Source organism: Cheilinus undulatus, linkage group 9, assembly GCF_018320785.1.
Source record: "Cheilinus undulatus linkage group 9, ASM1832078v1, whole genome shotgun sequence".
Taxonomy (NCBI): domain Eukaryota; kingdom Metazoa; phylum Chordata; class Actinopteri; order Labriformes; family Labridae; genus Cheilinus; species Cheilinus undulatus.
Window position 1 is genome coordinate 550,660 of NC_054873.1, and position 17,259 is coordinate 567,918.

Here is a 17,259-nt window from a genome sequence, read left to right on the forward strand (position 1 = left end):
AAATAGCTGAAAATAGCTGAAAGAAAATAGCAAAAAAAAAAAAAAAAAAACAAGTGAAAAGTGACTAAAATGGGCAAAAGCAGTCAAGAGTGGCAAAAATGGGCAAAATGATAGGAAACAAGTGGTATGTAATGGCAAAAGGTAGCTGAAATGGGTGAAAAGTGGCAACAAAAATGGTGAAAAAGGGCAAAAATTGGCTAAAAGTGGCAACAAGAAGTAGCTAAAATGAGTGAAAAGAAGATTTAAAGAGCTGGCCCATCTGAAATAATGTTATTTTAGTTTTAGAAAATGCAAAATAGTTAAAAAAAAAAAAAGTATAAATAGTATAAAAAGTATTATAAATAGCTGAAAAGAGCAGCAGAAGCTGAAGAGTTTGATAGTAGAAAAGTGAAACTAGCCCAAGAAATGCCAGAGTTATGAGGAGTGGAAAAAAGTGCAGATTTGTGAAATTTTCCTGTTTAACTTTGTTAAACAAAGTTAAATATTTAAAGACCATAAAAGTTAGAAATGAGGACCCTACCCTAACCCTAGTCGTAGCAGTGGAATGAAGAAGAACCTGAATTTTTGAAAGTTTAAACGTGTCGATACGACAAAGGATGAAGGAGGAGATAGTTGAAGTAGAATAAATATCATTAGTGTGAATGCTTACTCAGCATCCCCACTAATGAATGTCACCGTTTCCCAGCATGCACTGAGAAAGGTATGCTCTCTGATTGGTGCACGCCTCCATGCTCTGTCTGACTCTGTCATCTGTCTGCAGACGTTACGGTCGGCAGGTAAATCTCTCCTGGCCTACTACGTCGTCCTCGTCTTCCCCGGCTGTTTCTGCCTCTTCAGCCTCATCGTGGCGGCGGTTGCCGTGGCGATCATGGATCAGGAAGATGCTGAAGTGGCTGAAGCCCAACAGAGAGAAAAAGAGTTTGATGAGATCCAGCAGGCGCTGAGGAGCAACCAGGAAGAGGTGAGCGTGATTTACCATCCTCTGGTTCCTCTAATGTTAGAGAAACGTTCCAACAGTTTAAAGTTTTCTACCTCCACCAGTTTGGTGTGGAGACCGGCTGTAGAGCATTCTGGGTAGAATGACGGCCATGCACACGGACAGGTGAGGTCAGAGTTCAGCAGACTAGTGCAGGGACCTGGGACTGTGATGTCCTCATATGAGGACGCTGGGACTCAGGAGGTAAAGACTGAAGATCTGATTATAAATGTGTTTGTGTCTCAGCAGAACCTCTCTGACGGCCCAGAGGAGGAGAAGAAGAAGACAGACGGTAAAAACACACACACAACCCTGTGTGATGGTACGGTCCATTCACCTCAGAGCTGCAGTCTAGAATAAACCCTGTGTGATGGTACGGTCCATTCACCTCAGAGCTGCAGTCTAGAATAAACCCTCTGTGATGGTACGGTCCATTCACCTCAGAGCTGCAGTCTAGAATAAACCCTCTGTGATGGTACGATCCGTTCACCTCAGAGCTGCAGTCTAGAATAAACCCTCTGTGATGGTACGGTCCATTCACCTCAGAGCTGCAGTCTAGAATAAACCCTCTGTGAAGGTACGGTCCATTCACCTCAGAGCTGCAGTCTAGAATAAACCCTCTGTGATGGTACGGTCCATTCACCTCAGAGCTGCAGTCTAGAATAAACCCTCTGGGATGGTACGGTCCGTTCACCTCAGAGCTGCAGTCTAGAATAAACCCTCTGTGATGGTACGATCTGTTCACCTCAGAGCTGCAGTCTAGAATAAACCCTCTGTGATGGTACGGTCCGTTCACCTCAGAGCTGTCGTCTAGAATAAACCCTCTGTGATGGTACAGTCCATTCACCTCAGAGCTGTCGTCTGGAATAAACCCTCTGTGATGGTACAGTCCATTCACCTCAGAGCTGCAGTCTAGAATAAACCCTGTGTGATGGTACGGTCCATTCACCTCAGAGCTGCAGTCTAGAATAAACCCTCTGTGATGGTACGATCTGTTCACCTCAGAGCTGCAGTCTAGAATAAACCCTCTGTGATGGTACGGTCCATTCACCTCAGAGCTGCAGTCTAGAATAAACCCTCTGTGATGGTACGGTCCGTTCACCTCAGAGCTGCAGTCTAGAATAAACCCTCTGTGATGGTACAGTCCGTTCACCTCAGAGCTGCAGTCTAGAATAAACCCTCTGTGATGGTACAGTCCGTTCACCTCAGAGCTGCAGTCTAGAATAAACCCTCTGTGATGGTACGGTCCATTCACCTCAGAGCTGTCGTCTGGAATAAACCCTCTGTGATGGTACAGTCCATTCACCTCAGAGCTGTCGTCTGGAATAAACCCTCTGTGATGGTACAGTCCATTCACCGCAGAGCTGCAGTCTAGAATAAACCCTCTGTGATGGTACGGTCCATTCACCTCAGAGCTGTCGTCTAGAATAAACCCTCTGTGATGGTACGGTCCATTCACCTCAGAGCTGTCGTCTAGAATAAACCCTCTGTGATGGTACAGTCCATTCACCTCAGAGCTGTCGTCTGGAATAAACCCTCTGTGATGGTATGGTCCGTTCACCTCGGAGCCGTAGCCCAGATTAAACCCTCTGTTATGGTACGGTCCATTCACCTCAGAGCTGTCGTCTGGAATAAACCCTCTGTGATGGTACAGTCCATTCACCTCAGAGCTGTCGTCTAGAATAAACCCTCTGTGATGGTACGGTCCGTTCACCTCAGAGCTGCAGTCTAGAATAAACCCTCTGTGATGGTACGGTCCGTTCACCTCAGAGCTGCAGTCTAGAATAAACCCTCTGTGATGGTACAGTCCGTTCACCTCAGAGCCGGAGCCCATAAAAAAAACCTTTGTGATGGTACGGTCCGTTCACCTCAGAGCTGTAGCACAGAATAAACCCTCTGTTATGGTACAGTCCATTCACCTCAGAGCTGTAGCCCTGATTAAACCCTCTGTGATGGTACGGTCCATTCACCTCAGAACTGTAGCACAGAATAAACCCTCTGTGATGGTACGGTCCGTTCACCTCAGAGCCGGAGCCCATACAAAAAACCTTTGTGATGGTACGGTCTGTTCACCTCAGAGCTGTAGCCCAAAATAAACCCTCTGTGATGGTACGGTCCGTTCACCTCAGAGCTGTAGCCCAGAATAAACCCTCTGTGATGGTACGGTCCGTTCACCTCAGAGCTGTAGCCCAAAATAAACCCTCTGTGATGGTACGGTCCGTTCACCTCAGAGCTGTAGCCCAAAATAAACCCTCTGTGATGGTACGGATTATCGGTTTAATTTACCGTATAAAAATGTAACCTTAACCTCAATGATTAAAAATATCCTTCAGTCAAGAGTAGAAACATATCTACAAATATGACCTCATGTAGTATTTTGACCTTTTTAATTCAAAATTTTTAATTTTAAGTAATATTTTTACCTTTAAAGTCATGATTTTAAATGTATTTTCATGTTTTGACCTTTTAAACTTATCGTTTTGATTTTTTTCTCACATATTTACCTTTAAAACTCAACTTTTTCCCAAGGACTACTCTAAATGATGGTTGGATTTATAGTTTTAGTGGAGGTTACTATTGAGATCATCAGTAAGATTTGTTTGTGATGTAGAGTTTTAAGGTGGTGTCTCAGAGCACTGGTTAGTCATTTGGATGGTTCGTTGGTGTTTTCTGTGGACGATGGCACCTGTTAGCTGCTGAATTATGGTAGTAGCTACTACGCTAATGGGCTAACTTAGAGCTAACTGGGCTAATGTGCAGCTAAGTGTCATTGTTGATGCGTTGAGCATAGGCGTAGACAGTGAAGTGACTTCCTGTGTGTAAGGAACAGCTCCCATCGATTTAAAGTGAGACTCAGAATAAAGAAAGGTGAAAACAGAAGACGACCGTTTTGAATCTATCGGGACAGCGAGGGGAGGGCTGGCGTGTTGGCGTGTTTGCTTGAAGTCTTCTGGGTAAAAACTGACCTGCTGCTGTGATTGAAGAGAGGAGCATCAGTAACTTCCTGTTTTAGACAGATTTGGTGGGGCCGTACCCTGGGAGCCTGTCTGGTCTGCCTCTGTCTTCATCCGTCTCTCTCACTTCCTGTCTCAGGCTCGTGCTCGCCATGCTGTGTCCGCTGTCTGACGTGGAACTGTTGTGGCTGCTGGAGGGGGCTCAAACAGCAGCTCCACGCCATGGTCACGAGCCCTTTCTTTGACCTGGTGATCGTCATCTGCCTGATTGTCAACATCATCTTCATGGCCATGGAACATTACCCTTTGTCGCCGCAATTTGAAGAGACACTCTCCATCGCTGCCCTGGTCAGTGTGAGATAACGCCATGGAAACTGTAAAGGAAGACAGAAGTCACTGATTGTCAGATCTCATAAACTTATATTAAATGAGGGAAGGATGGAATGTTTTAAAAGCTTTGATATCATCATCATTATAGGCAAGAATGGAATCTTTTAAAAGTTTTGATATCATCATCAGTGTAGGCAAGAATGGAATGTTTTAAAAGCTTTGATATCATCATCATTACAGGAAAGAATGGAATGTTTTAAAACTTTGATATCATCATCATTACAGGAAAGAATGGAATGTTTTAAAACTTTGATATCATCATCATTACAGGCAAGAATGGAATGTTTTAAAAACTTTGATACCATCATCAGTGTAGGCAAGAATGGAATGTTTTAAAGCTTTGATACATCAGCATTACAGGCAAGAATGGAATGTTTTAAAGCTTTAATATCATCATCATTATAGGCAAGGAGGGAATGTTTTAAAACTTTGATATCATCATCATAATAGGCACAAATGGAATGTTTTGAAGCTTTTATATCATCATCAGTATAGGCAAGAAGGGAATGTTTTGAAGCTTTGATATCATCATCAGTGTAGGCACAAATGGAATGTTTTGAAGCTTTGATGTCATCATCAGTGTAGGCAAGAAGGGAATGATTTGAAGCTTTGATGTCATCATCAGTGTAGGCAAGAAGGGAATGTTTTAAAACTTTGATATCATCATCATTACAGTCAAGAATGGATTGTTTTAAAACTATGATATCATCATCAGTGTAGGCAAGAATGGAATGTTTTACAACTTTTATATCATCATCAGTGTGGTCAAGAATGGAATGTTTTAAAACTCTGATATCATCATCATTACAGGCAAGAATGGAATGTTTTAAAACTTTGATATCATCATCATTATAGGCAAGAATGGAATGTTTTAAAAACTTTGATATCATTATCATAATAGGCACAAATGGAATGTTTTGAAGCTTTGATATCATCATCAGTGTAGGCAAGAATGGAATGTTTTGAAGCTTTGATATCATCATCATTACAGGCAAGAATGGAATGTTTTAAAACTTTGATATCATCATCATTACAGGCAAGAATGGAATGTTTTACAACTTTTATATTATCATCAGTGTAGGCAAGAAGGGAATGATTTGAAGCTTTGATGTCATCTTCAGTGTAGGCAAGAATGGAATGTTTTAAAACTATGATATCATCATCAGTGTAGGCAAGAATGGAATGTTTTACAACTTTTATATCATCAGTGTGGTCAAGAATGGAATGTTTTAAAGCTTTGATATCATCATCATTACAGGCAAGAATGGAATATTTTAAAACTTTGATATCATCATCATTACAGGCAAGAATGGAATGTTTTAAAACTATGATATCATCATCAGTGTAGGCAAGAATGGAATGTTTTACAACTTTTATATCATCACCAGTGTAGGCAAGAATGGAATGTTTTAAAACTTTGATATCATCATCAGTGTGGTCAAGAATGGAATGTTTTAAAGCTTTGATATCATCATCATTACAGGCAAGAATGGAATGTTTTAAAACTTTGATATCATCATCATTACAGGCAAGAATGGAATGTTTTACAACTTTTATATTATCATCAGTGTGGTCAAGAATGGAATGTTTTAGAGCTTTGATATCATCATCATTACAGGCAAGAATGGAGTGTTTTAAAACTTTGATATCATCATCATTACAGGCAAGAATGGAATGTTTTAAAGCTTTGATATCATCATCATTACAGGCAAGAATGGAATGTTTTAAAGCTTTGACATCATCATCACTGTAGGCAAGAATGGAATGTTTTAAAAACTTTGATATCATCATCAGTGTGGTCAAGAATGGAATGTTTTAAAACTTTGATATCATCATCATTACAGGCAAGAATGGAATGTTTTAAAAGGCTTTGATGTCATTGTTATTCAAGGCTAGAATGGAATGTTTTAAAGCTTTGATATTATCATCATTACAGGCATAATGTGGGCGGGGCCATTAAAGGGGGTTCTCAGTGGTCTTTAACACAGATTGATTCAAACAGAGGTCATCACAGAGATAAATGTCCATTTCTAACATTCCTCTCTACATGAGAGCAACTAAAGAGCTAACATCCACGTGTTTGAATCTGGATGTTTCTGACTTTCTAATGTTACAGAGCAGAGGCTCATGGGTAATGTAGTGCTAAAGGTGTGTCTCTTTGATGCCCCGCCCCCCTCAGGTCTTCGACTTCATCTTCTTCCTTGAGATGGTGGTAAAAATCCTGGCGCTTGATCCGTACGGATACTTCAAGGTCAGACCACTTCCTGTTTGTTTGTTTGTTTGTTTGTTTGTTTGTTTACACTGATGGAGCTGTGTACACCTTGTGGTCACAGGTGGGCTGGAACGTCTTCGAGAGCGTCATCGTGGTCATCAGTTTGCTGTCTTTGTCCCTGGCTGATGTCTACAGGCTGCGTCCGGTCATTCTGGTCTGTATTTTCATCAACGACATTTATTTAAATGGCCACAGGGTGGCGCCCTCCTGTGAGGTTATTTTATTATTAACAAATTCAACAACAAGAAACAGGCCTTTTAGGAAACTAACGATTAAAAACAGAAACAGACACTGAGCCTGAGCATCAGGAGGGTTTCAAGCTTTTCAGACCAGCAGTTTTCAAAGTGTGAGGCGGGAATCCCCTGGAGGGCGCCACAGAACTTCAGGGCAGGTGCAGAACCATAAACCAGAAAAATCAGTGATCTGCTTTTCTAACTTCTGCCATGCATAGAGCTAAATGAATCAGCTGATAGTTACTGTGAGGCAGTGATAGTCAGAGTGTGATTATTAGTGGCTCTTGACGTCTTCATTTTAAATATATCAAATATATTCCCCCAGAAAACCTTAAAAATGGAAACTTTTTTGCCCCTTTATACCATTTTTTGACACTTTCATCACCCTGTTCCCCTGTTCCCTCCTCTGGCATTTTTGGCCATTTTTCTTAACCTTTTTTTTTCTTTTTAAATTTGTGATCATTTTGTCAGTTTTACAGTTTGTGGCATGAATTTTTACAGGAACTTTTCCTTCTAGTTACATTTTTGAAATCCAACATGTTTTCCTCTTAAATGTCATTCAGACTCTCTCAGTGAATTTTCTACCCTCTGGACACCTTTGAGCCAAAAATGTACACGTACAAAAAACTGCCATTAAATCAGCATACATCAATATTTTTTTCTACTTTTTTTCATAAATCTCTTTAACAACTTCAGACCTGCTCAAAACTACCAAACATTCAATAATTCTCAGAGTTTTAACCCTTTAAACCCACACAAAACGCTCCATTATATACGGGAATATAATGGAGCGTTTATGGAATACGGTAAAAATGTCAAATTTCACTAGCCTTCTTCACATTGAAATGCTGACATTAAAGAATGCATGATTTTATAATGCAGTGACAGTGAGATTAAAAAACCTGGTTTTAATGGAAGCCAATGGAGGCATTTTAGCCTCCAAGGTGTCCAGAGGGTTTATCTGACATTACCTAAAAAATATTAATGCAATCAAATCAGTTTTGTTGCTAATCTTTGACCCATCCAAGACTCTCATCACCCCTAAAGCCCCATCTTTCTACTATTTATTATATGGAAAATAATCCACTTTTTTTTTTTTTTTTTTTTTTTTTTTTTTGAAGTAAAAATTTAAATTTTCAAATAATCAAACTGGCATTTAAAGGGTTAAAATTCTAAGAAATTTGATTTTTTTTTTTTTTTGTAGATTTGAGCAGGTCGGAAGTTGTTAAAGAGATTTATGAAAAAAAGGTAGAAAAAAATATTGATGTGTGCTGATTTAATGGCAGGTTTTTTGTATGTGTACATTTTTGCCTCAAAGGTGTCTGGAGGGTGCCCTCATGTTAAAGCTGGCACTACAAAAAACATACAAATACAATCAAATCAGTTTTGTTGCTAATCTTTGACCCATCCAAGCCTCTCATCAGCACCAAAGCCCCATCTTTCTACTGTTTATTTTATGGAAAATAATTCACTCTTTGTGTTTTTTGCTGTAAAATTAAAATATTTCAAATAAGCAAACTGGCATTTAAAGAGTTAAAATTCTGAGAAATTTGATTTTTTTTTTGTAATTTTGAGCAGGTCTGAAGTTCTTAAAGAGATTTATGAAAAAAAGGTAGAAGAAAATATTGATAGATGCTGATTTAATGTCTGTTTTTCTGTATGTGTACATTTTTGCCTCGAAGGTGTCCAGAGGGTAGAAAATTTGAGGAGGGCACAAGGGTAAAGCGTCCTTTTGTCATTAAATTCCACTTTTTTTCTTACTTTTTGCCCATTTTTGCCACTCTTGACTGCTTTTTATCCGTTTTTTTTTTTTTTTTTTTGTTTTTTATTTACGTTTTTTGCCTTGTTGTTGACAGCTGTTGTAACTGTTTGTCACTTTTCACCCATCTTTTTTCACTTTTTATCCCCATTTTTGCTGGTTTTCGTCCTTATTTGCCATCTTTAACTTATTTGATTGCTACTATAAGCTGTTTTTGCCACTCTCCACCTCTTAGACTGTGGATCTCTCAGAGGTATTTTTCAACAGTTTGGCTCTTTGGTTGAGTAACGCCACTTTAAGGATTATCAGAGCAGAATAATCAGGTAGTATTGGCAATAAATTCATGACTGAAAACAAATAACTGATTACCTGGTAAAGACGTTGATGTTTAAGAACATTTGCAGACCAAAATATTAAAGATATAAAAATGTTAAAAATATTTAAAATGAGACAGAAATGAATGAACATGTGTTTTTTTCAGTCTGAATCTTTATGTGGGTGGGGATGCACTGAATAAATAATTTTCTCTAAGGAGAGGCTCACTCTCTCACTTTGAACACCCCTGCTTTAGGCTGTTTCTGTAAAACAGCTGCCTTCTAGATTTTCTCAGATCAAAATTAAAATCCTGTAAACTCCACTGACCCTGACCTCACAGGCCATCCTGTCAGACTTTGTCTCCTGTGACCCTATCTCTGACCTTATCTCTCTAGCCCTCTCTCTAACCCTCTCTCTAGCCCTCTCTCTGACCCTCTCTCTAGCCCTCTCTCTAGCCCTCTCTCTAGCCCTCTCTCTGACCCTCTCTCTAGCCCTCTCTCTGACCCTCTCTCTAACCCTCTCTCTGACCCTCTCTCTAGCCCTCTCTCTAGCCCTCTCTCTGACCCTCTCTCTAGCCCTCTCTCTAGCCCTCTCTCTGACCCTCTCTCTAGCCCTCTCTCTGACCCTCTCTCTAACCCTCTCTCTGGCCCTCTCTCTAGCCCTCTCTCTAACCCTCTGTCTGACCCTCTCTCTAGCCCTCTCTCTGACCCTCTCTCTAGCCCTCTCTCTAGCCCTCTCTCTGACCCTCTCTCTAGCCCTCTCTCTGACCCTCTCTCTAACCCTCTCTCTGGCCCTCTCTCTGACCCTCTCTCTAACCCTCTCTCTGACCCTCTCTCTGACCCTCTCTCTAGCCCTCTCTCTGACCCTCTCTCTAACCCTCTCTCTGGCCCTCTCTCTAGCCCTCTCTCTAACCCTCTGTCTGACCCTCTCTCTAGCCCTCTCTCTGACCCTCTCTCTAGCCCTCTCTCTAGCCCTCTCTCTGACCCTCTCTCTAGCCCTCTCTCTGACCCTCTCTCTGACCCTCTCTCTAGCCCTCTCTCTGACCCTCTCTCTAACCCTCTCTCTGACCCTCTCTCTGGCCCTCTCTCTAGCCCTCTCTCTAACCCTCTGTCTGACCCTCTCTCTAGCCCTCTCTCTGACCCTCTCTCTAGCCCTCTCTCTGACCCTCTCTCTAGCCCTCTCTCTGACCCTCTCTCTAGCCCTCTCTCTAGCCCTCTCTTTTACCCTCTCTCTGATCCTCTCTCTAGCCCTCTCTCTGACCCTCTCTCTAGCCCTCTCTCTGACCCTCTCTCTAGCCCTCTCTCTAGCCCTCTCTTTTACCCTCTCTCTGATCCTCTCTCTAGCCCTCTCTCTGACCCTCTCTCTAGCCCTCTCTCTGCTCTCTAGCCCTCTCTCTAACCCTCTCTTTTACCCTCTCTGACCCTCTCTCTAGCCCTCTCTAACCCTCTCTCTAGCCCTCTCTCTGACCCTCTCTCTAGCCCTCTCTCTATCCCTCTCTGTAACCCTCTCTCTCATACTCTCTCTAGCCCTCTCTCTCACCATCTCTCTAGCCCTCTCTCTGACCCTCTCTCTAGCCCTCTCTCTGACCCTCTCTCTAGCCCTCTCTCTGACCCTCTCTCTAGCCCTCTCTCTGACCCTCTCTCTAACCCTCTCTCTGACCCTCTCTCTAGCCCTCTCTCTAGCCCTCTCTCTGACCCTCTCTCTAGCCCTCTCTCTAGCCCTCTCTCTGACCCTCTCTCTAGCCCTCTCTCTGACCCTCTCTCTAACCCTCTCTCTGGCCCTCTCTCTAGCCCTCTCTCTAACCCTCTGTCTGACCCTCTCTCTAGCCCTCTCTCTGACCCTCTCTCTAGCCCTCTCTCTAGCCCTCTCTCTGACCCTCTCTCTAGCCCTCTCTCTGACCCTCTCTCTGACCCTCTCTCTAGCCCTCTCTCTGACCCTCTCTCTAACCCTCTCTCTGACCCTCTCTCTGGCCCTCTCTCTAGCCCTCTCTCTAACCCTCTGTCTGACCCTCTCTCTAGCCCTCTCTCTAACCCTCTCTAGCCCTCTCTCTGATCTCTCTAGCCCTCTCTCTGATCCTCTCTCTAGCCCTCTCTCTAACCCTCTCTCTAGCCCTCTCTCTAACCCTCTCTCTAACCCTCTCTCTAGCCCTCTCTCTAACCCTCTCTCTGACCCTCTCTCTAGCCCTCTCTCTGACCCTCTCTCTAGCCCTCTCTCTGACCCTCTCTCTAGCCCTCTCTCTGACCCTCTCTCTAGCCCTCTCTCTGACCCTCTCTCTAGCCCTCTCTCTGACCCTCTCTCTAGCCCTCTCTCTGACCCTCTCTCTAGCCCTCTCTCTAGCCCTCTCTCTAGCCCTCTCTCTGACCCTCTCTCTAGCCCTCTCTCTGACCCTCTCTCTAGCCCTCTCTCTGACCCTCTCTCTAGCCCTTTCTCTGATCCTCTCTCTAGCCCTCTCTCTGATCCTCTCTCTAGCCCTCTCTCTAGCCCTCTCTCTGATCCTCTCTCTAGCCCTCTCTCTAGCCCTCTCTCTAGCCCTCTGTCTGACCCTCTCTCTAGCCCTCTCTCTAGCCCTCTCTCTAGCCCTCTCTCTAGCCCTCTCTCTAGCCCTCTCTCTGACCCTCTCTCTAGCCCTCTCTCTGATCCTCTCTCTAGCCCTCTCTCTAGCCCTCTCTCTAACCCTCTCTCTGACCCTCTCTCTAGCCCTCTCTCTAACCCTCTCTCTGACCCTCTCTCTAGCCCTCTCTCTAACCCTCTCTCTAGCCCTCTCTCTAACCCTCTCTCTGACCCTCTCTGTTTCTCCGTCCCGTATAGCTGAGGGTCTTCAGGCTGGCCCGTTGGTGGCCGTCCTTCTTACTCCTGTTGAAATTGGTGTCCCTGACCCTGAAGAAGCTGTTGAATCTGGTCCTGGTACTGGTCATCGTGGTCTACCTGTTCAGCCTGGTTGGCATGCAGCTCTTCCACCGTGACTACAAAGACTGCGTGTGTAAGATCGCCCATGACTGCGAGCTCCCACGGTGGCACATGAACGACTTCCTCCACACCTTCCTCATCGTCTTCAGGATCCTGAATGGCGAGTGGATCGAGGTCCTGTGGGACTGCATGGAGGTGGCGGGCCAGGCGTCCTGCATGATCTTCATCCTGGTGCTGATGATCATCGGATATCTGCTGGTGAGTGTCGACCCCGACTGTGCTGTCTGCAGAAACTCTGAGGGTTCAGGTGCTCTGCACAGATGATCAATATGTGTATTGATTATCTGTGAATGATGGGAGCGGATAAGTGGTTAAAAATGGTGAAAAGTTGTTAAAAAATGGTTAAAAAGTGGTGAAAAGCAGTTAAAAGATGATGAAAAGTCATTAAAAAGTGGTGAAAAGCAATAAAAAAGTGGCTACAATAGGATAAAAGTGTTAAAAAGGTCAGAAGGTTGTCTGGTCTGAGTCCGTCCCCGTCTCTGTTGCAGCTGCTGAATCTGTTCCTGTCCATGTTGCTGAGCTCGTGTCTGGCTGTGAATCTGGACCCTTATGAACAAACCCAGAAAACCAACGTGAACCTGGCCTTAGAGCAGATCTGCACCACCTTCAGGACTCTGCTGGGGAAGGAGGAGCCGGGTCCCAAAGGTGAGAGGGAACTAAAACCAGAACAAAGATCAGGATCCGTTGTCTGACCCTGTTGTTGATGATAAATAGATTTGAATGGTTGCTTTGGGCTCATGTTTTCTTCTTCTCCTGTTTAAATGAAGCTGCTGAAAATAAAGACAGCCAGAAGAAGGACCACATGGCCTTGGACGTGGTGTCTTCAGACAAGCCTCTCTCCGAGGTCCAGGCCCTCATCGGGGACACCAGCGAGAGCCGGAGAGCTCCCATTGCTGAGGATGAGGATAAAGAGACAGCGCCTGAGGACGCTGCAGAGAGAGGAAATGAAGGAAAGGTATTTCTACCGCAGTGGTGGGTCACTTTCTGGTGGTTTCTACCACAGTAGAAATGGGTCTATCAGGGTCCATTATCTGGGTCTATCCGGGTCCATTATCTGGGTTTATCAGGGTCCAGTCTCTGGGTCTATCAGGGTCCATTCTCTGGGTTTATCAGGGTCCAGTCTCTGGGTCTATCAGGGTCCATTCTCTGGTTTATCAGGGTCCATTGATCTTCATGGTATTGATTACAGTGATATCTAATCTCAGTTTGGATCTTTCTGTTCAGAGTGACGTTCTGGATCCTCCTGAGGCTCAGAAGTCTGATTCCAGTAAATCTGTGGAAAGAAACGTTCCTGAGGACTGTTGCTGTGACAGTACGAGTCTCTCCATTAAAACCTCCAAACCATGAGCTGATCACTGATCAATACCTGCTCTGATGGATCCATTGTTTGTGTTTCAGAGTGTTACCAGTGCTGTCCACTCCTGGACGTAGGTAAGTCACACGGCGTTGGGAGGGTGTGGTCTACCTTCAGGAGAACCTGCCTGGCCATGGTTCAGCACCGGTGCATGGAGGCGTTGATGATCGTGGTCATCCTGCTGAGCAGCTTCATCCTGGTAAATCTGGAACTCTCTGAGCAAAGGCTGACAGCAGCAGGAGCTTTCTGCTGATTATTACAGAACTACAGGGCCGTGAAAAAGTATCCCCCCTCTCTGATTACTCATGTTTCTGATTTATCACATTTGAATGTTTCAGATCTTCAAACCAGTTTTAATATCTCACAAAGACAGCCAAAGTAAATACAAATGCAGTTTCTAAGTGAAGATGTTTTAAAGGGGGAAACATCCAAACCTCTCTCCTCTCATCCAGGCTGATTGTAGGACAGACTGATTTTTCTCGGACACCTCCCTGTTTAATGTTGGTTTAACGTTAGAAGCCGATAGTGCTGCTGTCTGTGATCTGAGCTCTCACACCTGTCTGACCAGGTGTTTGAGGATATCTACCTGCCTCAGCGGACCGTCCTGAGGGCCGTCCTGCAGACGGCTGACCAGGTGTTCACCTTCGTCTTCCTGGTGGAGATGCTGCTGAAGTGGAGCGCTCTGGGACTGAAGAGATACTTCACTGACGCCTGGTGCTGGCTCGACTTCCTCATCCTTATGGTAAGAACGCCCACCGCCATCGGGCTGACCGATAGCTGTGGTTATTGACGATGTACTGATGACATCAGCGGCCACAGCGGAGAGGAGATGTTCTCTGATTGGCTGTTAACCATCAGGTCAAAATAATCAGTGAGACGTGAACCAGCTGGTGTCTCTGCAGACGTATGTTCATGGTCAGTGAAGTTTACAGCCAGCTGATGCGATCCTGAGAACATGAGGATCAAAAACCAACTGCTCCTCTTCTTTATTTTTCTGAAAGAAAGAGTGACTAGCAAACCGTTGGTTTTTCATCCTACTGTTTTTGATTTGGATTAGAAAAAGATCAAAGAACAGGAAACTGCTGATGTAACATTCTTTTTCACATCTACACCAGGTCACACATGTGTGGATAATAATGTTACAGCCCCAGTGTCCTGTTCTTTGATTTTCCTTTTTTTATCCTGACAGAAAAAGTAAAAATCATTTTTGTTTATTCATTGTTTTCTGGAAATCAAAGAGAAATGGATTGATTGGTTTGGTTTGATTTTTCTTCTTTCATAATTCTAAATTTCTATTTTCAAATTTAAATCAGTCATAAAATACGCTGACCTGTTAGGATGCAGGATACTCACCGACATTTGTGACAAAACAAGCATCCTGGTGTAGAAAGACCTCCCTGTGTCATAAACCTACAGTCATTTACAGCTGAGGCTACCCCTCTCCAAGATGGCTGCCGTGTAGATCTGTCATTCCCTGAGCAGTGGTGGCCCAGGTGCCATGAATGTGTAGCTATCTGTGCTAAGCTGAGGAGTGATGTCATCAGCAGGTGTGTTTTTGTCTTCAGGTGTCGCTAACGTGTCTGACAGACCAGTTCTCTGGACCCTCGGAGCTGAGAGCGTACGTCTGGTCTCTGAGAGCACTGATACCTCTGAGGATCCTGTCTCGCTTCGAGGGCCTGAGGGTGAGACACACAGAACTCTGTCCCTGTTTGAACCTCACATTAGCATCACTAAACCAGGTCAGAGACCATAGAGACCAGGTCTGAGACCATAGAGACCAGGTGTGAGACCATGGAGACCAGGTCTGAGACCGTAGAGACCAGGTCAGAGACAGAAGAGACCAGGTCAGAGACCAAAGAGACAGGGTCAGAGACAGTAGAGACCAGGTCAGAGACCATAGAGACAGGGTCAGAGACAGTAGAGACCAGGTCAGAGACCATAGAGACCAGGTCAGAGACCATGGAGACCAGATCAGAGACCATAGAGACCAGGTCAGAGACCATAGAGACCAGGTCAGAGACAGTAGAGACCAGGTCAGAGACAGTAGAGACCAGGTCAGAGACAGTAGAGACCAGGTCAGAGACCATAGAGACCAGGTCAGAGACAGTAGAGACCAGGTCAGAGACAGTAGAGACCAGGTCAGAGACAGTAGAGACCAGGTCAGAGACCATAGAGACCAGGTCTGAGACCATAGAGACCAGGTCAGAGACAGAAGAGACCAGGTCAGAGACCAAAGAGACAGGGTCAGAGACAGTAGAGACCAGGTCAGAGACCATAGAGACAGGGTCAGAGACAGTAGAGACCAGGTCAGAGACCATAGAGACCAGGTCAGAGACCATGGAGACCAGATCAGAGACCATAGAGACCAGGTCAGAGACCATAGAGACCAGGTCAGAGACAGTAGAGACCAGGTCAGAGACAGTAGAGACCAGGTCAGAGACAGTAGAGACCAGGTCAGAGACCATAGAGACCAGGTCAGAGACAGTAGAGACAGGGTCAGAGACAGTAGAGACCAGGTCAGAGACAGTAGAGACCAGGTCAGAGACAGTAGAGACCAGGTCAGAGACCATAGAGACCAGGTCAGAGACCATGGAGACCAGATCAGAGACCATAGAGACCAGGTCAGAGACAGTAGAGACAGGGTCAGAGACAGTAGAGACCAGGTCAGAGACAGTAGAGACCAGGTCAGAGACAGTAGAGACCAGGTCAGAGACCATAGAGACCAGGTCAGAGACCATGGAGACCAGATCAGAGACCATAGAGACCAGGTCAGAGACCATAGAGACCAGGTCAGAGACCATAGAGACCAGGTCAGAGACAGTAGAGACCAGGTCAGAGACAGTAGAGACCAGGTCAGAGACAGAAGAGACCAGGTCAGAGACCAAAGAGACAGGGTCAGAGACAGTAGAGACCAGGTCAGAGACCATAGAGACCAGGTCAGAGACAGTAGAGACCAGGTCAGAGACCATAGAAACCCGGTCTGAGACCATAGAGACCAGGTCTGAGACCATAGAAACCAGGTCAGAGACAGTAGACACCAGGTCAGAGACCATAGAAACCAGGTCAGAGACAGTAGAGACCAGGTCAGAGACAGTAGAGACCAGGTCAGAGACAATAGAGACCAGGTCAGAGACCAAAGAGACCAGGTCAGAGACAGAAGAGACCAGGTCAGAGACAGTAGAGACCAGGTCAGAGACCATAGAGACCAGGTCAGAGACCATAGAAACCAGGTCAGAGACAGTAGAGACCAGGTCAGAGACAGTAGAGACCAGGTCAGAGACAGTAGAAAAAACCAGGTCTGAGACCATAGAGACCAGGGCAGAGACCAAAGAAACCAGGTCAGAGACCATAGAGACCAGGTCAGAGATGGGAGAGACCAAGCCTGAGACAGTAGAGAACAGGTCAGAGACCATAGAGAACAGGTAAGAGACCATAGAGACCAGATTTGAGACAGTAGAGACCAGGTCAGAGACCATAGAAACCAGGTCTGAGACCATAGAGACCAGGTCAGAGACAATAGAGACCAGGTCAGAGACAGTAGAGACCAGGTCAGAGACAGTGGAGACCAGGTCAGAGACAGTAGAAACTAGGTCTGAGACAATAGAGACCAGGTCAGAAACCATAGAAACCAGGTCAGAGACCATAGAGACCAGGTCAGAGACCATGGAGACCAGGTCTGAGACCATAGAGACCAGGTCTGAGACCATAGAGACCAGGTCAGAGACCAAAGAGACCAGGTCAGAGACAGTAGACACCAGGTCAGAGACAGTAGACACCAGGTCAGAGACCATAGAGACCAGGTCAGAGACAGTAGAGACCAGGTCAGAGACCATAGAAACCAGGTCTGAGACCAAAGAGACCAGGTCTGAGACCATAGAGACCAGGTCAGAGACAGTAGAGACCAGGTCAGAGACCAAAGAGACCAGGTCTGAGACCATAGAGACCAGGTCTGAGACCACAGAGACCAGGTCAGAGACAATAGAGACCAGGTCAGAGACAGTAGAGACCAGGTCAGAGACAGTGGAGACCAGGTCAGAGA

The 17,259-nt window shown here is 45.0% G+C and overlaps 1 protein-coding gene across 2 annotated transcripts in view; it reads left to right on the forward strand.

The window, feature by feature from the left end:
* LOC121514908 (sodium channel protein type 4 subunit alpha A-like) overlaps positions 1 to 17,259 on the forward strand; it is a 42,597-nt gene that overhangs the window by 1,099 nt on the left and 24,239 nt on the right. The window contains exons 4-15 of one of the 2 annotated variants that reach the window (XM_041795332.1): positions 761 to 961; positions 1,223 to 1,268; positions 4,070 to 4,278; positions 6,500 to 6,571; positions 6,654 to 6,746; positions 11,708 to 12,064; positions 12,355 to 12,511; positions 12,634 to 12,821; positions 13,091 to 13,178; positions 13,265 to 13,419; positions 13,789 to 13,962; positions 14,786 to 14,902. In XM_041795332.1, the coding sequence (XP_041651266.1) occupies positions 761 to 961; positions 1,223 to 1,268; positions 4,070 to 4,278; positions 6,500 to 6,571; positions 6,654 to 6,746; positions 11,708 to 12,064; positions 12,355 to 12,511; positions 12,634 to 12,821; positions 13,091 to 13,178; positions 13,265 to 13,419; positions 13,789 to 13,962; positions 14,786 to 14,902 (1,857 nt within the window). The remainder of the gene's footprint in view (positions 1 to 760; positions 962 to 1,222; positions 1,269 to 4,069; positions 4,279 to 6,499; positions 6,572 to 6,653; positions 6,747 to 11,707; positions 12,065 to 12,354; positions 12,512 to 12,633; positions 12,822 to 13,090; positions 13,179 to 13,264; positions 13,420 to 13,788; positions 13,963 to 14,785; positions 14,903 to 17,259) is intronic. The other variant, XM_041795333.1, reaches the window with a different exon arrangement.